Source organism: Bubalus kerabau, chromosome 3 (assembly GCF_029407905.1).
Source record: "Bubalus kerabau isolate K-KA32 ecotype Philippines breed swamp buffalo chromosome 3, PCC_UOA_SB_1v2, whole genome shotgun sequence".
In the NCBI taxonomy this organism is placed as follows: Eukaryota; Metazoa; Chordata; class Mammalia; order Artiodactyla; family Bovidae; genus Bubalus; species Bubalus kerabau.
Genome location: NC_073626.1, coordinates 160,515,814 through 160,537,883, shown reverse-complemented (window position 1 = coordinate 160,537,883; position 22,070 = coordinate 160,515,814). Strand labels below are relative to the sequence as shown.

The following is a 22,070-nucleotide window of genomic DNA, read 5'->3' as shown; positions in this document are numbered from 1 at the left end:
GGCTCCTTTTCTCTAAACCCGGAGCTGTAGAAATTCCAGCTGTCTGCCCCGGGGTGCCCCCTGCCGACTTCTCCTCACCGGGCGCCCGGCCACGTCCACTCCCCATACCCACTGCAGCCACCTGGTTTTCTTGCCTGAAGCCAAGGGCCTCCACGTCTCATGGCCTTTATACGTGCTGTTCGTCCTGCCTGAATGCACTTCCTACCGCTTCGCATAGACAAATCCTACCGACCTCGAAGAAATGAAACCCTCCTTTTCCCCAGGCCCCCTCCTCTGCTTCCCACCCGCCGGCCCCTCTGTGGGGAGGGGAAATCAGGCCGCGGCCCCACACAGTGGGATTCGATGCCGGACCGTGGGGACCACGGACATCCACTGGCACACCCGCTCCACTCAGGTCCGTGCAGACTCGCCCCGGGCGCGGGGCTCGCGTTTCCACGCGGATTCTTCGCGAGCAAAACTCCCGTGTGCTTCGCGGTGAGGTTTGCGGGCGGGGTTGGTTTGTTTTCCTGTCTATGAAGTTCCTTATATTTGTCGTTACTGTTTTGTGTTCACATTTTAAAAATATTAATAACGCCAAGGCTTGATAAACACGCCCCAGCACTTCCTTCCCCCGCCGGGCGGGACGGGGCGGGGCGGGCGCGTCGTGTCCCGTCCGGCAGCCCGGTGTGAGCGCGGCGCGCTTTCTCCCGGCCAGGCGGAGAGGGCGCCCTGGAGGGAGAGGCCCCGCGCGGGCGACGGGTCGTGAGCAGAGCTGGCCCCAGGGCGCGTTCGCTTCGGGCCTGGGGTCTAGGGCGGGGTGGGGAGGTGGTCGGGGTCTGTGGATCCTCTGGACAGCACGACTCGCTTTCTGCTTTTAGTCACAATAATCGCCAACGTGCTGCGAGCACTTACTTCTGGGTCCGGCTGTGGCTGCGCCCCTCATCTCATTTAACGACTCCTTTAAAAACCCGTTTTACAGATAAAGAAACTGAGTCCCCACTAGTGAGCGATTCAGCCAGCCCTGCGGCAGGAACAGAGGTGGGATTCCGGCTGCCGGGCGGAGTCCCCTCCCCTACGGTGCGGCCCCGGGGCGGCGCCTCGACTTTATCTCTGGATGCCCAGCCGGTGCTGACCCCAAAAGGAAATGGGCGACGGAGGGCTGAGCGAAACCCTGGCCTCGTCTCTAGTCTGACCGGCTCGCCTTCCTTCCCCTCCCCTCCCCTTCTCTGGAGGCTGGAACCTGGCCGGCTGTCCCTACGACGGTCAGAGGAGCGGGGATAGGGCGGGCAGGACCGCGCCCCCCCGCCCGCCCAGTCGATATTCTCTTCACCTCTGGCCCCTAAGACACACCCCCATCGTCCCTTCCAAGACTTCGAGATTGTTGACTCCTCCCAGGAGACCTGCCCTACCCCGCTTACCCCGCCCACCCCTCCCCACCACCATCCCCCGGCTTCGGGGCTCGCCGAGGTGCCCCCTCCGCGCGGACGGGGTGGATGCAGACCGAGTCCTGACACCCGGGCAGTGCGGGCTCTAGGGGTCTGTGGGGAGTGAGTTGCCGGTGGAAGCGTTCTGGAGGGTGGGGCGGGTTCTTCGGGTTTCCCCGGGAAAGGAAACCCACACCCAGCTGCTGTCTCCCTTACCCTCTCTGCTACAGCAGGTGGGGTTCGCTGTGCAGTTTAGTTTTGTGTTTCGTTGGTTTGCACTCCAGGAGAAATCAAGTCATGGGGACTGTGAGTCAAGAAACACTGGGACTCAGCCAGGCTCGGTCTGGCAACTCGGGACATCATCCAGCATCTCAGCTTCCCCCATCTGACAGCTGAGGTCCCACCCGGGCAAGTGGGTAGGCAGCATGTGGAGAGAAAGACTGGAGGCCCTGCCCGAGGCACACCTGGTGCACCTTCCCACAGGGCAGCGTGGATGCCGAGTGAGTCAGGAGGTCTGGGGGTGTGTAGTGATAAGAGTTGTGGGTGGAAGTTTTGGGGGAGAGTTAAGGTGTCAGGCCACTCCCAGCTGGAGGGGCTGGAAGATTCTCTAGTTAGATCTGAACATGGCAAGAGGGTGGGGAAAAGCTAGGAGGACCAGAGCTACTGGGGAAGGGGCAGCCTTTTGGGTAGGGAAGGGTCCAGGCAGGGGAATGACTGGCCTTGGCCTGACCTCATGGCTAACCCCTTAGCTGGCCCTTTGGTCCCCTCCCCCTTCTTTTCCCCCCAAGTTCTAAGTTCCAAGCTTGACTACTCATGTGACCAGCCGGCCTGTTTCTCTGGGGAACTCCCAACAAGGTTGCATGTCTCTAGCTTTTGCACACACCAATACACAACCCCAGCTCCTGGCATGCTCACCTCCCCCTTGAGGGTTCCCCCTCCATCTGTTCAGTTTTCAAAATACTGTCTAGTACTTGATCTCTGGACCTTGCCTCGTTTTTTGCAGGTGTGCTGTCACATCGGTGAGTTGTGGTTTACTTATCCTCCACCGCCCCCCGCCCCCGCCCCAACTCCGCCAGGTAGTCTTTATTTAGAGACTGTGCCTCCCTCCCCCATGTCCAGCACAGGCCTGGTGCCAAACTAATGCCTCGAGAATTGTTTAAAGAGGTGGACAGGGGGTACAGCTGGGACACCTCCAGGAAGTAGGAAAAAGGGTCTCGACCCCTTTCTCGGCTACCTGGCCCCCATTCATCCCCTCTTCCAGTTCCCGTGGGCCCCATCTTCTCCAGGGCCAAGCCAGGAGAAGAGGGTTGGGCAGCTTTCTAGTCTGGGTACCTCTCCACTATTGTGTGGGGTGAGCCAGACCTGTCCCATCCCGGTCCTCTCAGAGGGCCCCACTTGTTTTGTTGCCCTTTTAAGAAAGAGGAAATTCTTCTCATAAACAAGCGCCTCAACCTGAGTGCGGAGCCCGACTGCCTGCCCCGCCGCATCCCCGGGAAATCAGGGGTGCTTCCAGGCACACCGCCCACTCCAAGCTCAATCTAGGGGGAAAGATTGGCAGCCCCTCCACGCCGCTGCTCGCCACCGGGGCTGGGAGCGGGGTGGAGGCGGGGTGGGGGGGCTCCCAAAGACTTGAAGAGGCTGGAGGAGGGACTTGGGGGAGCCTAGAAACAGCTCAGGGAACGTCTGTAAAGTGCAGTCCCTGTAAGGGGCGAAGGGGCGCCGGGCCGCTCCCTACGGCCAAGGGGGTTCCCAGCCCACGAAGCTCACCCCTACCCTCCAGCTTGGGCGGATTCCGAGGCCCCCGGGCGCGAGGCCGGAGTGTCCGCCTCCTCTTTGGAGGCGGAGAGTACCGGCGCTCGGGACCGTCCCTTGCCCCTAGGGGGAGCTGGGAGACAGCGCCCTGGGGGCGTCTACTGCGCGGCGTGGGAGTCTCGGCCGCCTGGTCCCCTGGGGAGATGGCAAATGAATTGGGCCTCGGAGGCATGGACTCTTGGGTTCTTTGTGACCTGGTGCCCGAAGGGAGGAGAATCACGCCTCCGTTTTACTGCCTGGAAAATGGGTTTCGGGTGGAACCGAAAGGCTGAGGCCACTCCATTGAGAGTAGGAGCGAGAGGCAGACATTCGAGGACGGGGGACACTTGATAGTTCAGGGATCTTGTGCTTGCCTGTCTCCATTTCCTTCTCTTTTGGTTTAAGCGGTTGTTGTTGTTGCTGCTGCTGCTGCTAAGTCCCTTCAGTCGTGTCCGACTCTGTGCGACCCCATAGACCGCAGCCCACCAGGCTCTCTCGTCCCTGGGATTCTCCAGGCAAGAACACCGGAGTGGGTTGCCATTTCCTTTTCCAATGCATGAAAGCGAAAAGTGAAAGTGAAGTCGCTCAGTCGTGTCCGACTCCTAGCGACCCCATGGACTACAGCCCACTAGGCTCCTCCGTCCATGGGATTTTCCAGGCAAGAGTACTGGAGTGGGGTGCCATTAGCATTTATTTGGGCTTCTCCAGTGGCTCAGCGGTAAAGAATCCGCCTGCATTGCAGGAGATGCAGGAGATGGCGGTTCCCTGAGTGGAGAAGATCCCCTGGAGGAGGGCATGACAACCCACTCCAGTATTCTTGTCTAGAGAATCTGATGGGCAGAGGAGCCTGGTGGGCTGCGGTTCATGGGGAAGCAGAGTCTGACATGACTGAAGAGACTAAGCACAACAGCATTTATTTAGCATTTTCAGACTCTTATTTTAAGTCAGTTTGGAGCCTGGGTCCCACCCTGGACTGGGTGGGTCTGTCAGGTCACTCCTGTGATAGTTAGTGCTCAGTAACTTTTGGAATTATGATTCTTTTGTTTTTAAATCTGAAGTGCTAGGCTCTGCGTTCAAGTGTCTTATTTACAACCATTCCAAGGTAGGTGTCCCCATTTTATAGTCAAGAACACTGAGATCTGAGCTAGGAAATAGCAGGTCCCTATGGAACTCACGTTGGCTGGCTTCCAGAACTCCCTCTCCGTCTTGCTGTGCGTACACACACACACACACACACACACACACACCCTTGTCTGGCAGGCCAGTGTGTCACACACACACACATAGGTCCCTCTGGAACTCACGTTGGCCAACTTCCAGAACTCCCTCTCCGTCTTGCTGCCTTCACACACACACACACACACACACACACCCCCTTGTCTGACAGGCCACTATGCCCACTCATCACAGCCGTGACCAGGCCCTGGTGGGAGCTCATCCCGAGGTCCTCCCCTTCTCCTGATCCTCTTCAGGAAGCCCATACAGGAAGCGTTGGTGGGAATTGTGGGCCAGAAAAGTGGCTCCCTGGGTGATGAGACAGGTCCAGACCTGAGGGAGGGGTGGCTATGAGGAGGGGAGAAGACCTACGAGGGCGGGTGCATCCCCGCTACGCCCCCCATCTGTGGTCTCCTCTCCTTGCCTCCCCATCCCCCAGGCACCCACCCACCCAGCAGTACCAGGTAAGTGGTGAGGCCCAGGTAGGCTGCGGCCAGCAGTGTTACAAGGCTGAAGTAGGCAGGGTGGGGGAGGCTGGGCACGTAGCTGATCACAAAGTAAAGGTTGACAGCGCAGACCAGCACCATGATGGAGGAAGTGATAACTTTGCTCACCCTTGGGAATGAGAGAGAGATTCAGGATCGGCTGCATCTCCCTCAGGGCCCACAGTCAGCCTGGAGGTAACTAGGGCTTCCCTGGGCTGTGCGGTCTGGTGTAGACCCCTGGCCATTTTCTGCCTCCTGGGCCGGCCAGGCACCACACCAGCAGGACTTGGCAAGAGTACAGGCTGAGGTGAGGGGGAGGAGCTCAAGCTCTAGAAATAGCCCCTGGCTCAGGATTCCAGTCCTGGCTCCTCCCCTTGCTAGCTGTGTGACCCTAGGCAGGTTTCTTAACCTCTCTGATCTTATCAGATATTCCTTATCTAGAATAGTGAGAATTCCTACCTCTTGGTGGTTGTGAGGATCAAGTGCGATAAGCCCAGTGCTGGGGTTGGGGAGTACTCACAGGCCATTGGCAAACTCCTGCATCAGGGCGGGCATGCTGGTGAAGGTGAGGATGGGCAGCACAGCGAAGGGAAGCTGGGGAGAGTTGGAAGGAAGGGGCTGAAGGACCCTGCCGTTAGAAAACAGTGAGGAGGGGAGGAGCAGGCCAGGGCTCCAGTCACCCTCTGCTTCACTGTGCAACCTTGGGAAAGTCCCCTAACCACTCTGAACCTGTTTCTCCACATCCATTGCTTCCACTGTGTGTGCTAGCCACTCAGTTGTGTCTGACTCTTTGGAACCCCACAAACGATGGCCCACCAGGCTTCTCTGTCCATGGGATTTCCCAGGCAAAAATCAATTCAGTTCAGTCACTCAGTCGTGTCCGACTCTTTGTGACCCCATGGACTGCAGCACACCAGGCTTCCCTGTCCATCACCAACTCCCGGAGCTTACTCAAACTCGTGTCCATCGACTCAGTGATGCCATCCTAATCATCTCATCCTGTCATCCCATTCTCCTGCCTTCAACCTTTCCCAGCATCAGAGTTTTTTCCAGTCGATTCTTCGCATCAGGTGGCCAAAGTATTGGAGCTTCAGCTTCAGCAATAGTCCTTCCAATGAATATTCAGGACTAATTTCCTTTAGGATGGACTGGTTGGATCTCCTTGCAGCCCAAGGGACTCTCAAGAGTCTTCTCCAATACCACGCAGTTCAAAAGCGTCAATTCTTTAGCGCTGAGCTTTCTTTATAGTCCAGCTCTCACATCCATATATGACTACTGGAAAAACCATAGCTTTGACTAGACAGACCTTTGTTGGCAAAGTAATGTCTCTGCTTTTTAGTATGCTATCTAGGTTGGTCATAGCTTTTCTTCCAAGGAGCAAGCATCTTTTAATTTCATGGCTGCGGTCACCACCTGCAGTGATTTTGGAGGAATACTGGAGTGGATTGCCATTTCCTTCTCCAGGAGATCTTCCCAGCCCAGGGATCGAAGCCAGATCTCCCACTGCAGACAGATTCTTTACCATCTGAGCCACCAAGGAAGCCCCAAGGTTGTGGGGGCTCCAAAGCAGGAGGAAGTGTTTGGGGGCTTTGGCCCCAGACTATCTGAGTGTGCATCCTAGCTCTGCTGTGCTGTGCTTAGTCACTCAGTTGTGTCCGACTCTTTGTGACCCCATAAACTGTAGCCCACCAGGCTCCTCTGTCCATGGGGATTGTCCAGGCAAGAATACTGGAGTGGGTTGCCATGCCCTCCTCCAAGGGATCTTCCCAACCCAGAGATCAAACCCATGTCTCCCGCATTGCAGGCAGATTCTTTACTATCTGAGCCACCAGGGAAGCCCCCTGGCTCTGCTACTGGTCACTTAATTGCATGCATCAGTTTTTCCATCTGCAAAATGGGGCTAATGGTGGTTCCTACACCCTGGGGCAGCTATGGGTAGTACCAGAAACTTGTAGGTAAAGTGTGTTTAGAATAGTGCCTGGGAGGTGGGGGAGTCTAGGGAGGTAGGGGATTGCTGTGGTTCCTGTTTGGCCCCACAGGGTGGAGGGGGTGATAGGGCCCGCAGGCTCACCAGCAGGCTCTGCAGCACATTGAGCAGGTCGTTGAGGCCTGACAGGTCCCGCAGGTCCCTGAAGACAGCCAGGAGCACAGTGGGCAGGATGGCACAGGAGCGAGTGAGCAGGACTCGGGCGAAGCGTGACCACCGCAGCTTCAGGAAGCCCTGGGGCATGCAGGGGGAACTCGGTGGTGGGATGCAGGACTGGGGTTCCAGGGGACGAATCCTCCATCCTCCCTCAGCCCATCTGATACCTGCAGGAACCCTCTATTTTTCCATCATTGAAATGGGGGCAGCTCTGTCTATAGTTGGTGGTGAAGGGATAGATGGGGGGAAATTGGGGGCGAGGTTTTCCCCCCTACAGCTGATTGCTGAAGCCTAAACGGTTTTGGAGAAAAGGCTCCTATTAGTCCTGGGTGAGTCTCAGGCCTCACCTCCCTAAATCTCAGTTTTCTCATCTGTATAGTAGGGCTTATAAGGGTACCCATTGGGCTGCCTTAAGGATCAAGGAGGCCCATGTCCGAGTCCTGAGTGGTCTGCCTTGTGATCAGACACCAGCCCGGCCCAGCCACACCTCCATCACAAACTGTCCCGCGTAGGTGCCGGTCATGGTGGAGCTCTGCCCAGCAGCCAGGAGACCCACGGCCCAGATGTACAGGGCTGCAGGACCAAAGAGGCAGCCCAAGATCACGCCCTGGGAGGAGGGGTGTGGTCAGGCCATGGACCCACCCCCTTCTCACGCAGGCTCCGCCCCTGGAGTGGGCGTGGCGAGGGGGGGTTCCTGCTGGATGGAGCCCTTCCTCGCCCAGCCCCAGCCTTGCCGTTCGCTTGCTTACTCCTTGGTAAATGTCCACTGCCACGGTCAGGTTGTTCCTGGGAAAGATCGGCGCGTAGTCGTGGAGGCTGCTCTTGGCACAGATGTTGAACTGCGGGCACCGGGCAGTAGGAAGGAGATGTGAAGCACACACTCAATACTGGAAAATCAGACCTCCAAGCCTTGACCAAGGGTTGAAAACTGGTGGCCCACAGTCTGAATCCAGCACGACATATTTCGCTTGGCCAACAAATGTTTTTCTTTAATGTGAATTTGTTAACAACATTTACAATTGAGATGCATTAACAAGCCTGGTTTCTAGCTTCTCTTTGATGGTGAGAGCTGGCATTACCACAGAGACGCAACTGGCTGGCAGTGACTCAAGCAGACCCACAGGCCCTGGGACTTCCCACAGCTCTGTGACTCGGTTGGTCTCGAAGACAATGTGTGACTATAGTTTGCCATCCTGTTTAGATCTCTCTCCTTGTGCTAAGGAGTAGAGACTCACAGAGAGGTATGACCTCACAAGGTCACACAGCAAGGCACACAACAGTGCCTGTGTGCTCGGAGTCCTGACTAGTCTGTTCTGACCCCATCAACCCCCTTTAGTGCCTCTGGATAGAGATCTACCCAAAAACTGAGACAGACCCAGGTCCCAAATCCCAGAAAGCCAGGGAGGAGCTGGTTGGTTCCTTCTCTTTCAGAGTCTACTCAAATGCCATCTCGTCCTAGAGGCCTCTCCTGCCACCTGGGCTAATGTAGAAGCCCCTCCCCCACCACACCCCCAATTATGTTTCATCACCCCCTTTATTTTCTTTACAACATTGTTCATATTTTCCTTTGAAATCAGTCAACTGATTGGTTGATTTTTTTCCAGTTTGCTCACTGCCTTCAAAGTTAATCTACAAGAGGGCAAAGCCTTTGTATCATTGGCTGTTGTATTCCCATGGTCTAAGACACTGGCTGATACATAACAAATGCTCAATAAATATTTGCTGAATGAATGATGGTTTATCTGCCAGTAATGAAGACTATCACTAGAAATTCAGGAGAAGAAACTGCTTGCATATTCCCAACCCCATGCTCATCCTTAGGCAGGACCCCCTCCCAGAGGTTTCTCGCCACAGCTGGCTGGGCAAATCCTGCCCATTCTTCAGGTGCAGCTGGAATGCTGAGTCCTCCAAGACTCAGCTCCTCGCCCCCCGCCATCACCTCCCCTGGATGTGTGTGCCTTGGAGCCCCTGATGTGGGGGTTGACCCTCTACAAGCCTACAGGGGGCAGCTGTGTCTCTCCAGTGGGGTGGGAAAGGGGCTCCCAGACAGAGGCCAGTGTCAAGACTCCCTGCCCTACCAGTGCCTGTAGTGCAAGACAGCGACTCAAAGGGCTTAGCTGCACTCTTTGGAGTCCCCTGCAGAACTTGAGGGGCATGAATATATGGGGTGTGCCTCACCGCAGCCTGGTTGGTTTGCTTGTAGAAGGCTTGCCCAAAGACAGCCATGACAAAGAGGTTGATGAGGAAGGATACAGACAGGGCGATGGTGGCTTCAATCAGGAAGTACATGTTGGCTTCTCGGATGTCCGCCCGCCGGGACCGGTCTACCTCTCGAGACTACGAAGGTAAAAGGACGGAAGCATCGAAGTCCCTTAGCATTGTCCCAGAACTCTCTACCCTCACAGTCTGCTTACGTTCCCCCAAACCCTGCTCTCTCTAAAGCCCCCTTGCATGATAGTCTAGGATAGTCCTTTGTTTCTGTCTCAGGACCTTTGCACTTGCTGGTCCTTCTGCTTAGAATATCTTCTCCCCTAATCTTCCTTCCCATCCTTCATGTTTCAAAAGCCACTGCCTTAGAAAGGCCTTTGCTGGCTACTTTTTCTAGGGGAGCCCCCTGCTCAGTCATCCTCCATCATGCTGCTCTGTTTCGTTTCCTTCAGAGCATCTTTCACAATCCACTTCTTTCCTTTACTGTTGACTTGCTCATGGTCTGCCTCCCCTACTAGAAATGCATGCTCTAAGAAGTCAGAAGACTTATCTTTTCCCTCACTGATCCTCAGCTCCCAGCACACAGTAGACCCTCTCTATTATTGTATAGTGAATAGTGATTCACTTCCCTCCTCAATTCAGAGGCAGGAGTCGAGGGGGCGTGGCTTCAGCCTTGGGGGCGGGGCCAGCATGGCTCTAAGGGAGAGAGCATGTCTCCCTCCCCTCCAGTCTACTCACCTTGACCAGGGAGGAATGCAGGTAGATGTTGTGGGGCATGATGATGGCGCCAATGATGCCCACGGCCTGCAGCAGCTCGGGCTGGCCACAGCCTCGGCACGAGGGCAGGAACAGGCCCTGAAGCAATGCTCCCTGAGCAGGCTGAGCCACCACGTACTGTGGGGTGAGTGAAAGTCGCTCAGTCATGTCCCATTCTTTGTGACCCCATGGACTGTAGTCCATGGAATTCTCCAGGCCAGAATACTGGAGTGGGTAGCCTTTCCCTTCTCCAGGGGATCTTCCTGTGCTGTGGGGAGGAGCCTCCTTAGGCCCCACTCCACCCCGAGCCTCCGTTCTTACCCTCCAGTCCACTTCCGGAGGCTGGAGTAGGGGAGAGGGACTAGTGGGGTGGGGGGTGCGGGAATGGGGGGTGAGGTGGGGCGGGGGTAGGGCATAGCTAAGGTCCTCTCCCCTGTCCTGTTGGGCTCTGCATGGGGCAGAATAGGGTGGCTATGGTGCAGGGCCCTGTTATGGCTCTGGCTTCCCACCTCATAGCCGAAGGTCAAGGCCATTATGGTAATAAGAAATCCAAAAAAGGCTTCCAGCTTCCGCAACCCTAGGGTGAGAGCAAAGGGGCTGAACAACAACAATAAAAACCACCCAAAACCAAAATTGTAACTTAAGCAATTATTAATGGCTGATATCCTGAGCACTTGTTCCAGGCACTGTGCCCCGGACTTGACCAGTGTTACCGCAGTGAATCCTCCCCACAGCCCTGTGACCTCTGTGCTAGTATCTGCGTGTTGTAGATGAAGAAACACTAGTCTAAGTTGCTCAAGGCTGTGCAGAGCAAGGTTGCTCAGAGCCCTTCTCCCAGTTCACCAAAGTACCATTACATTCATTGCCAGCCCCCTCCTCGCCCGAGTCCCGCTGGGGATGAGGGGCACACACCCACCGTAGTTATCGAGGAAGAGGAAGAAGAAAGTGTCCACGACGGTGATGAGGACACCACCCCAGAGTGGGATTCTGAAACCAGAGTGGCCTGGGTCAGCCTAGCCCAGTTCAGGAGTCTGGATCTCCCACCCTCAGGGCTGGAGCCGTGGAATGGGGCCTCCAGGGAGCAGGCACTCAAGGGGCCCCAGACAGCTGAGGGAGAGGGGAGCCAGGGTGCTGGAGACCTAAAATGGCACCTCCATGCTGGGCAGGGGACCAGCGTGGTAGGGAGCTTGAGGCTGCAGTATTGAAGCCTGCAAGATGACCAACATCTGTCTGATTTGCAGCAAGTCGCTTTACATATCTGGGTCTCTGTTTCCCCATCTGGTAGATTGGGCAATAACTGAGTCAGAGATGACTGCAGGATGAAGTGGCCAGGGGGAAATAGAAGGCCTGGGGAGGAAGCGGCAGTTGTTCCCAGCCCTGGGCTGAAGAACTAGGGCCCCTCTGGAGTACCGTCCGGCGGAGAGCAGACTGAATGCAATAGCTGTGCCGATGACTTCCTGCATGTCTGAGCCCACGATGGCTAGCTCGATGGTCAGCCAGAGGAGAATGCGGGGCACCTACGGGGAGGACGTAGTCCCGTCAGCAAGGCTGTCTCTTGTCTCAGTCCTGGACTCACCTGTCTGCAGCTGGCACCTATATGCCTGGAAGCCTGCAAACTACATTTGCAAGTTGGCCTTGCCAGTTGGCTTCATGGTGCCATGGTGGTTTCACATGTAAAATTAGTTACAGAAACTTCAATTAAATAGAGTCGGGAGATAAGAAGGGGAAGCTTCCACACCCTTCAAAGATAGCACAGCCCAAGAGAAAGAAGACTCTTCTTTCCTGGAAAGGACTTAGGCACTGAAAAGTCATGGACTCTTTGTTTGCTATCAGCCTCCCACCTTCCCTTTTCCCTCCATAAAAGCGTTCTTCTTCCCTTGCTGTGTAGAGACCTTGCAGGTGGCTCCCCATGGCTACAAGACCCTGAATTATCATTCTCTGCTGTTTCTGAATAAACCCATCTTTGCTGGACAAATATCTGACCTAAAATATATGTTTTAGGTCAACAGTAAGAAATATTTAAGGAAAATTAAAAAACAGGTAGAGATCTTTTCCCTCTGCTTTTGGAGCTGGCCCCAGCAAGGGCACTACATAGTCTGGGCTCCAATCAGCAGTGGTGGCAATGTTTCTAGAAGCTCGACAGCAAATTATGGTCCTCGGGTTTCTGTCCAGCAGCTTTCTGATCTCTGGGTAACACCTCCTTCTCTTGCTCCTTCAACTCTGTCAACACCTTTGGGACTACATCCTGTATTAGATGCCTTTGACCGATCCAGTGGTATAATTTCTGTTTGCTTGCCTGGACGCTGACAACAGCCTAGTCCCCAATGTCCACCCCAGCCAATGGTTATTTCACACCAATTTTGCGCCTCCCCCTCCAACCATTTTTCCGCTTAGGCAAGTCACTTCTCCAGGTTTCAATGTCCTTTTCGGTAAAAAGAACAAGATACCTCTAGTGTCCCTCTCATTATGCGTTCTATTCGTTTGAGCCTCAGCCTTATTTATCACGTGGACTTGCAATGCTCCACTTGAGATGATATTTTTATTTGATCATCGAAGCTTTCAATGGCTGTTTGGGATTTCAAGGCTACAGATGCTTCCTGTCCAGGGGCACCAAGCTCACCTTAGGGTAGTAGAGATGGCAGACCTCGCCCAAGTCCTTGCCTGTCACCACACCCAGCCGGGCAGCCAGTCGCTGGCAGAGCAAGCCCAACACTGTGGCCCACAGCAGCACCCAGAGCAGCTGCGAGAATTTAGGGAGAGGCCATCAGCCAGAGGGGCTAGTTTCTGATAACCCCCGAATTGCTGGGACCTTCTAACCTAGGACACTCACTGGGGAGAGGATGGGGGAGACAAAGCTGGAAGACAATGCCCCCTACACCCCACATTCTGGCACGGCTGCCTTGGAGACCCTTTTCTGGCCCATTTGAACTTAACACCTGTTCCCAGCAACACTGGCCAGGCAGGCGACTCTGGGGAGTTGTGGCAAAGCTGGGGGTCTCCACCCACTAAGCCTGGTCACCGCCCTCCCCATGGTGCCCCGACTCCGTCACTTTGAATCCAGCCACAGCCCCAGCCTGAAGATCCGACTCAATGTTTCCTGGGTCCAGGAATGCGATGCTCATGAGGAATCCAGGCCCCGTGAAGGCCCACAGCTTCCGCAGGCTGAATGCACCCTGTGGAGGGGAGTGGAATGAGGGGTCTTGGGTGGGTCCAGCTGGCTTTGGCCAGCCCCCAGTTGACACCTTCCCAGGCTCAGGAGCCCAGGCTGGCCAGCCCTGCCCTGATTCCCCCTTCCTGGAGCTATCACCTGGAGGGTTAGTGGAGCACATGGGGTGGGAAGGATTTAGGATTTGCTGAGTCACGGCAGATCGGCTGTCTGGATGGGTCAGTTCTGCAGTCTGCACCTGATTGGCCCGCTTCATGCAGGCCCTGACTCAGCAGATCCTCAGAGCCCAAAGGGGAGCTTTCCTGGGTCAGACCTCCCTGGTCCAACTCCTCCCTCTGCAGCCCCTTCTCAGACCACAGGGCCTCCTCTCTGGAGTCCACCAAGCGGAGGGTCTCCCCACCCCCATTCCGGGGAGCCTGAGTCTTTCTGAAGACTCTGGAAATGCAGGATGATGTGTCCTAGGCTTCCCTGGTTGCTCAGACTGGAAAGAATTTGTCTGCAGTTCAGGAGACCTGGGTTCGATGCCTGGGTCAGGAAGATCCCCTGGAGAAGGGAATGGCTATCCATTCCAGTATTCTTGCCTGGAGAATCCCATGGACAGAGGAGCCTGGTGGGCTACAGTCCATGGGGTCGCTGAGAGTCCGACATGACTGAGCAACTAACACACACACTGTCCCAGAAGCCAGCCCGCCAGCTTCACCTCTCCCCATGCCCTTGTCTGCTTCCTTTCCTTAAATATTACAACAAATCCCTGAGGCTGCAACCCAAACGCATCCCAGGTCCTTTCCCCTTCCTAGGAGAGCTGAGAGTCATTTAAAAAGCCACTTGGTAATTTTTAGACAAATATTAAGCGCCCCAGCTAAGCACTTGGGGACAGAAGCAGGAGGGCGCCAGTTCCCGTTGTCTGTCACAGCTGTTCAGAGCCCAGAGGGACTGGCCCTGATCTTCAGGAGACCTCCCTCCCTCCCCAGGCTTGTGAGATCCCGCATGATCCGGTGCATCCTAAAAGACCCCAGGAAGTCTCCAGCGTTCTCACCGATTCTGTATCCGGAATGGGGATCTTCTCACTTAGGTAGGTCCCTCCGGGAGGCGCTTGCTGTGGCCCTGGACTGGGTGGGCTGGAGATGGAGCCATATCTGGTCCCTCCCTGCTTTGAGGGGCCTGTGTCACCTGCGAAGGGCCCCATGAGCCTTGGTGAGTGACCTGCCTCTTTCTGCTGGCCCAGGGTTAAAGCCATCTGTCCTCTTCCCCACCTCCTCCCGGCAGACAGGAGAAATGAAGGCCCCACCGAATAAGAGCCCTTCATTCCCATCTTGGGTCCATCACCTCCACCCATGGAACAGACACTCCAGTAGACGTGTGAGAAGTGGAGCCTTCAGGGTTCCCTCCTTCCATGGGAGGGCAGAGATTCCCAGATCTACTTCTCTCTCCACGGAGGATGTGGAGAGGGACGTGGGTTCCGAGTAGGCAATATTGACACCACTGCGTGCTGTATCCCTGCCGCCTGCAGGAGCCAAGGAAGCTGCAAGGGCTCCGGGTTCACAGAGACGAGGCTCTGCCCTTGGAGGTGTGAAGAGCCCAGCCCCAGGCTGGTGTCTGGATTGTGGTTGAGATCCAGACCCCCACGCTGCAGCAGGGACTTCCCTTGCCCGCCCTGACTCTCCCCATCACGTCCCCACTCAGGCTCTGTCCCTGGAGGGGGCTGCTCACCTGACATGAGGACCGCAGGCTCGGGCACTCTCTGTGCGAGTGGCTGGCGTGCCGGGCAGCCCCCCACGGGCATGGCAAGCCTGTGCTTCCTCTCTAGGCAGTGGCGATTGTGTGGGTCCACGCCCTCTTACCCATCCTCAGCTGTCCTCACACGCAGGCACGTTGTGAAACACTTTCCAAAGGCAGAAGTGGCCAGTTCTGGAGGAAGGGTCTGGGTGGCCACAGTAAGGACATTTGTTCCCCTCCTGGCCTGAGCCCCACAACACCTCTGGCTCCCTTCCAGGCACCCCGAGTTCTGCACCTCTCCCAAGTTAGCTCTGATTTTGGACAACTTCCTGCCACTTGGGCATGCATGTCTAGATCACGTGACTGCCCGCTAGCCCACCCTCACCCTGTACAAGCAGTCAGGTCCTTCTCCTTTTTAATCTTGGGTCCCATGGCCACTGGGAGGAAGGGAGTTCTGATGGCTGTCTAGGTCTCAGTGTCCCACTGAGTGCCTTAGAGGGAAAGATCTTCCGGCCACTGCCACGGGGACATACATTGAAGATTCAGGCCAAAGAGATCCCCAGAAGAAAGAGGCACTGGAATTCTGGTCTTGGTTCTGCCACCGATCCACTTGACATTGTCACCAGATCACGTCTTGTCTCTGACCTTGTTCCTTCTGTTAAGAAGGGTTCAGTCTAGCTAAAAGGTCAAAAGGTACCCAAGGAGGCCAGGCAGGTAAGATAAACTATGAGACAGGCTGGGAATGAGAAGAACAGTGCTGGCTCAGTGCTCAATGACAAACGATGCTCAGCCTCAGTATCGGGGGAAGTAATAGGGAGTGGTGGTGGTTTAGTCACTAAGTCGTGTCCAACACTTGCGACCTCATGGACGTAGCCCGCCAGGCTCCTCTGTCCATGGGATTTTCCAGGCAAGAATACTGGAGTGGGTTGCCATTTCCTTCTCCAGGGGATCTTCCCAACCCAGAAATCGAACCCAGGTCTCCTGCATTGCAGGCAGATTCTTTACCAACAGAGCTATGAGGGAGGGAGGGAGGGAATGATGGAGACAAAGGTCATAAACTCTGTCTGAAGAGGGCAGTGCTCACAGAGTTCCAGCCAGTTGTCATGTGAGGATGTGGGTCCACTGTCACTAAGTCGTCTGTTTTGTCAAGGATGCTGGAAAATTTATGCAACATATGCTGTTTGAATACTGGGCTCAAATGTTTTGCAAATATTGGGTGACCTAAGCAAGCGTTTCTATGGGCCAGATTCCACTTTAGGATGATCAATCTGTTAGCTCTAGACCCTTCCAGCTCCCAATCTCTTCTCCTTGCCAGCTGCCAGCTCCTTTATCCCCCTACTTACCTCCCTCGGAGTCTTCTCCCTGCCATGCCCACTCATGTCCTCTATCCTGTATCCTTTCTTTTCTGCCAAGAAGATTCAAAACTAGAATTGTCATGGTGTTTCCAACTCCAAAGTCTGGACCTCCAGACACACAGAAAATCAGGGCTTGTTCCCAAGCCCAGGCTTGATCTGGGATGTGATGTTTCCCCAGGTTGAGTCAAAAACTTGAGCCAAAGCTTGGAACCCCAGGATGGGGGGAGGCAGCCGATTTCCTGGCTCCTCGTTGATGAGAGAGGCTGGAGGGACAGGAGAGGCAGGGGTAAAGGGGTGAAAGGTTGAGTCACGAATGAGAGAGCAGCACTGTGGTTTGTCGCTGTGCAATCCCGTTGCTCAAGTCACCAGCCTTGACCTCTAGGGTTTACACAGGTTTGCAATCACTACTTTGGACTCACATGGGGTGGCTGGGGGATAGGGCTGGGGTAGGAGGCTGTGATGGTTTAATTTTTGTATGTCAATTTGAGCCATGGGGAGCCCAGTAATTTGGTCAAACATTCTAGGTGTGTCTGTGAGGGTGTTTTTGGAGGACATTAATATTTTAATTGCAAGCCTAGTAGGCTATAGTCCATGGGGTCACTAAGAGTCGGACATGACTGAGTGACTTCACTTTCACTTTTCACTTTCATGCATTGGAGAAGGAAATGGCAACCCACTCAGGTGTTCTTGCCTGGAGAATCCCAGGGATGGAGAAGCCTGGTGGGCTGCTGTCTATGGGGTCGCACAGAGTTGGACACGACTGAAGCAACTTAGCAGCAGCAGTAGACTAAGTAAATCAGATTTCTCTCCCTAATGTGGGTATCATCCGATGAATTTGACAAGAACAAAAGGCTGAGTAATGGAGAATTCTCTCTCTCGATGAGTGCCTTTGAACTGGAACACTAGTCTTCTCCAGTCTTCAGACTTAGTTTGGACTAGAACTTATATATCATCAGCCCTCCTGTTTCTCAGACCTTCAGACTCAGATTGGAATTGTATATGCCCTTGACTCCAGGGTTTTCAGCTTGCAGATCTTGGGACTTCTTTACCTCTATACTCTCATGGGCCAGTTCCTTATTATCTATCTATCTGCCTATCTATTTATATTTTCTGTTGGTTTTGTTTCTCTGGAGACCCTAAGACAGAGGTCTTCCTCTTTGCATTTTTTGAGGCCTGCCCTATAGTTAGGAACTTGGTGAGTGTAACTTAATGACTGATTAAATCCAGCACAAACTCTGCTTTACACAAGAAGCAGTATGTGTAATGGTTAAGAGCAGGGCTTTCTGGCCAGTGTCTCCATGAGCCAGAGCTCTGGAAATCTGCATAGTGGTCCCCTCAGAACTGGAGTTGTTGCTGAATACTAAGCCCTACATGCATAGAATGAAACTGCATGAAGCCCAATTCGATCAAAATGGATCACAGACTTAAACGTAAATTTAAAACTATAAAACTTTTAGAAAAAAAGTAAGGGAGGGAATTCCCTGGCAGTCCAGTGGTTAGGATTCTGCATTTTCACTGCTGTGACTCGGGTTCCATCCCTGGTGGAGGGACTTAAGATCTGTAAGCCGCAGAGCATGGCCCAAAACAAAAAAGAAAAAAAAAAGTAGGAGAAAATCTTCAGGATCTAGGACTAGATGAAGACTTGTTAGACTTGACACCAAAAGCGTGACTGATAAAGGGGAAAAGGATGAATTGGACTTTATCACAATGAAAACTTTTGCTCTGTGAACAACCATGTTAAGAGAAAAGCTAAAAATTCAGAGAAAATATTTACAAACCACATATCTGACAAAACACCAGTATCTAGAAATAGGGAACTCTCTTAAAACTCGAGAGTGAAAACACAAACAGCCCAGTTAGAAATGGGCAGGGAGTTCCCTGGTGGTCCAGTGGCTGGACTTCGGTGCTTTCACTGTTGTGACCAGGGATTCAATCCCTGGTTGGGGAACTGAGATCGCACAAGTCTCGTGGTGTGGCCAACAAAAAAAAAAAAGAAAAAGAAATGGGCAGAAGTCATGAACACACACTACACCAAACAGGACATACAGATGGCAAACAAATAAATGAAAAGATGTTCGGTGTTGTTAGCCATTCAGTTCAGTTCACTTCAGTTCAGTCACTCAGTTGTGTCCGACTCTTTGCGACCACATGAATTGCAGCACACCAGGCCTCCCTGTCCATCACCAACTCCCGGAGTTCTCTCAAACTCACGTCCATTGAGTCAGTGATGCCATCCAACCATCTCATCCTCTGTCGTCCCTTTCTCCTTCTGCCCCCAATCCCTCCCAGCATCAGAGTCGTTTCCAATGAGAGTTGACTCATTGGAAAAGTCAACTCTTCGCATGAGGTGGCCAAAGTAGCCATTAGGAAAATACAAATGAAATCATAATGAGATATGACTACATCCCAATCAGAGTGGATAAAATAAAAAGTAGTCACAATATCAAATATTGATGAGGATGTGGAGAAACTAGGTCAATCACTCATGTATTGCTTGTGGGAATATAAAATGGTATAACCACTCTGGAGATACTTTGGAAATTTCTTTAAAAATCAAAGATGTGGTCTTCCCTGGTGACTCAGTGGTAAAGAATCCGCTTGCCAATATAGGAGACATGAGTTCGATCCCTAATCTTAGAGGATTCCAGTGCGGTGGAGCAGCTAAGCCGGAGCTCCACGCGATTGAGCCTGTGCTCTGGAGCCTGGCAGCCTGCATACTGCACCTTCTGAAGCCCGTGCTCAGGGACAGAGAAGCCACTGCAACGAGAAGCCCCCACTTGCCACAGCTGGAGAGGGCCCAGGCACAACAATGAAGACCCAGCACAGCCAAAAATAAATAAAATTATAACTCCCCCCCAAAATTAAAAATGCAACTACTATATGATTTAGCAACTGCACTCGTGGGCATTTTTTTTTAAACTGGAGAAATGATCATTTATGTTCACACAGAAATCTGTACACAAATTTTTATAGCAGCTTTAATTATAAGAGCTCAAACTAGAAACAATCCATACCATTCTTCAACAGGTGAATGGTTAACCAAAGTACAGTACATCCATACCATAGACTGTACTGTGATATTCATACTATACTATGGTATACATGTATCCCAGAGAGGTTAAAACTTATGTTCATACTAAAACCTGTATATGAATGTTGATAACAGCTTTATCTCTAATAGCCCCAAACTAAAATTAGCCTAGCTGTCATTCAACAGGAGAATGGTTAAACTAAGTGCAGTAAAACCATTGATTCCTATTTAGCTGTGAAAGGAACAAACTACTGATACAGTAACTTGGAAGAATCTCCAAGAAATCATGCTAAATGAAAAAAATCAATTTGTAAAGTTTTCATGTTTTACTCTTTCATTATGTAACATCTGTACATAAGTAAGAGTAAAACTAGGGACATCTGAAAAAAAGAGCTGTGGGTTGTGTCAAGGTCAATATCCTGGTTGATTCAAAGCAGAGATTCAAACAGATACTTGTACAGTTGTGTTCAGAGCAACGTTTTTCACAGTAGCCAAAAGGAGGAAATAATTCAATTACCTATCAAGAGGAATAAAGTGCTATATCTATCCAATGGAATATTATTCAGCCTTAAAGAGAAATGAAATTCTGATAAATGCTACCATGTGGATGAACCTTGAAAACATTATGCTAAGTGAAATAAGCCAGTCGCAAAAGGACAAATATTGTATGATTCCACTTACACAAGGCAAATTTACAGGGGCAGAAAATAGGACAATGATTACTACAGGCTGTGGGATGGGGAAAAAAGGGAGCTATTATTTAATGGGTACAAAGATTTTGTCTGGGATGACAAAAATGTTCCAGAAACAGATGGTGATGGTTGTACAACAATGTGAATGTACTTAATGCCAGTGAATTGTGCACCTAAAAATGGTTAAAAGGGTACCGTATATTTTGGGCTTCCCTGGTGGCTCACACAGTATAGAATTTGTCTGCAGTGCAGGAGACCCAGGTTCGATGCCTGGGTCAGGAAGATCCCCTGGAGAAGGGAATGGCAACCCTCTCCAGTATTCTGGCCTGGAGAATTCCATGGACAGAGGAGCCTGGCAAGCTACAGTCCATAGGGGTCACAAAGAGTCAGACACGACTGAATGACTATCACTTTCACTTTATGGAATTCTCCAGGCCAGAATACTGGAATGGGTACCTTTCCCTTCTCCAGGGGATCTTCCCAACCCAGGAATTGAAACCAGGTCTCCCACAATGCTGGCGAATTCTTTACCAGCCGAATCACAGGGAAGCCCCTTTATGTATATATTACCACCAAAAAAAAAAAAAAAATGTGGAAAAAATCCTGGTTGTGATATTGTCTTTTAGTTTTTTAATTAGTTATTTTTGGTTGCGCTGGGTTTTTGTTGCTGCATGCAGGCTTTCTCTAGGTGCAGTGACTGGTGGCTACCCTTCCTTGTGGTGCTTGGGCTTCTCTTGTTGCGGAGCACGGTTCTCTAGAGCTTAGGCTCAGTAATTGTGGCATGTGGGCTTAGTTGCTCCATGTGAGATCTTCCTGGATCAGGGTTCGAACCCGTGTCCCCACATTGACAGGTAGATTCTTAACCACTGGACCACCAGGGACGTTCCATATTGTATTATAGTTTTCCGTATGTTCAGAGATATATATAGCTTAGGAGTATGGAGTAAGAAGAGGGAGTCATAGAAGTTCTGGGGACAAATGATACAATCTAAAAACAAACTGGTCTTGGAATGGGAGAGAAGGTAGGGAAGTGGCAGACCCCTTCCCAAGTCACCTGATGCTCTGCAGAGGAAGGATGTCTGTGGGCTGGACGTTACTGCCCTCCCTTCCCTCTGACCACAGCAAAGCATCAGGCACTTGAGGGAGCCCTCAAGGTCTCTGCAGGAACATTCTGGGTGCACTGGGCTGGGTCAACCTTGGTTTCAGTTCTCCACGGATGGGAACTCGCAGTGCTTAGGAGGCTCTTCAAGACCCAGCTGTCCCTACCTCACCATGACTGAGCACTTTCACACCAGCTTCTCCCTCCTGCCCCACCCCCATTGTGGATCAGCCTTGCTGGCCTTCTGACACCAACTTGCCATGCTCAGAGCCTTTGCACTTGCCATTCCTCTGGCTTGCTATTCCCACAGCTCTTCACAGGTCTGACTCCTGATCATTCAGATCCCAACTCAGCTGAGACATCAGAGAAACCCTCCCTTAAGCCTCCACGCATGAATCCCTTTCTGTCCATGACTCGGCCATAATTGTTTCCATAAAAATATCTGAAATTTCACATAATAAATGATCTTTTGTGTTTGCTGTCTGTCTCCTCATGCTATCTGCAAGTGCCGTGAGGACAGAAGCTTGGTCTTGTCCCTGCTGATCTCCAAGTGTTCAGAACACTCCTGGAGCATGGAAGGAACCCGATATTTGTTGAGCTGATTGCCTGACTGAACGAAAGACCTCATCCTCTATAGCTGTTGCTATCCAGGCTGATAGCCGCTAGCCACGTGTGGCTATTTAAATGGAAATTAATTAAAATTAAAGTAGAACTTCAGTTCCTCAGTCATATTAATCACATTTCTAGTACTCAGTGGCCACATGTGACTTGTGGCTACCCTACTGGACATTGGCAGGTAGAGAACATTTCTATCATTACAGTCTTGTAGATATTGGTCCCTCTTGTCCACTGGAGTGCAAAGCTCTGGGACCCTTGTCTCTTAGCTGGTGGGAGGAATGAACAGATGGAAGGATGGAGTCTATGTACCGATTACTAGCTGCCACATTGGGGGTGGCCCCCTATTTGTTACTGAGTTGTATTGGGCAGAAACAAGTCACTGGCCAGAACTG

At 52.5% G+C, this 22,070-nt stretch overlaps 1 protein-coding gene across 1 annotated transcript; it reads right to left on the bottom strand.

Annotated features, from left to right (window-relative positions):
- Positions 1 to 4,048: 4,048 nt before the first annotated feature.
- On the bottom strand, positions 4,049 to 14,964 carry SLC11A1 (solute carrier family 11 member 1). The gene is made up of 15 exons (XM_055574796.1): positions 14,878 to 14,964; positions 14,204 to 14,337; positions 13,052 to 13,174; positions 12,622 to 12,741; positions 11,412 to 11,518; positions 10,918 to 10,988; positions 10,511 to 10,578; positions 9,984 to 10,139; positions 9,216 to 9,374; positions 7,787 to 7,876; positions 7,525 to 7,644; positions 6,966 to 7,115; positions 5,415 to 5,488; positions 4,871 to 5,024; positions 4,049 to 4,742 (listed from the first exon to the last, which is right to left on the bottom strand). The coding sequence occupies exons 1-15, from the start codon at positions 14,948 to 14,950 to the stop codon at positions 4,629 to 4,631; spliced, it is 1,713 nt and encodes a 570-aa protein (XP_055430771.1). The 5' UTR covers positions 14,951 to 14,964; the 3' UTR covers positions 4,049 to 4,628.
- Between the last annotated feature and the right edge of the window lie 7,106 nt (positions 14,965 to 22,070).

Excerpts from the sequence above, each read along its gene's own strand:
- SLC11A1 (XM_055574796.1), bottom strand. The coding sequence starts at position 14,950 with ATGCCCGTGGGGGGCTGCCCGGCACGCCAGCCACTCGCACAGAGAGTG. Across the intron at positions 13,175-14,203 it reads CCATTCCGGATACAGAATCG|GGTGCATTCAGCCTGCGGAA; the intron begins GTGAGAACGCTG and ends TCCCCTCCACAG. Across the intron at positions 4,743-4,870 it reads TGGGCCTCACCACTTACCTG|GTCTGGACCTGTCTCATCAC; the intron begins GTACTGCTGGGT and ends CCCCTCCCTCAG.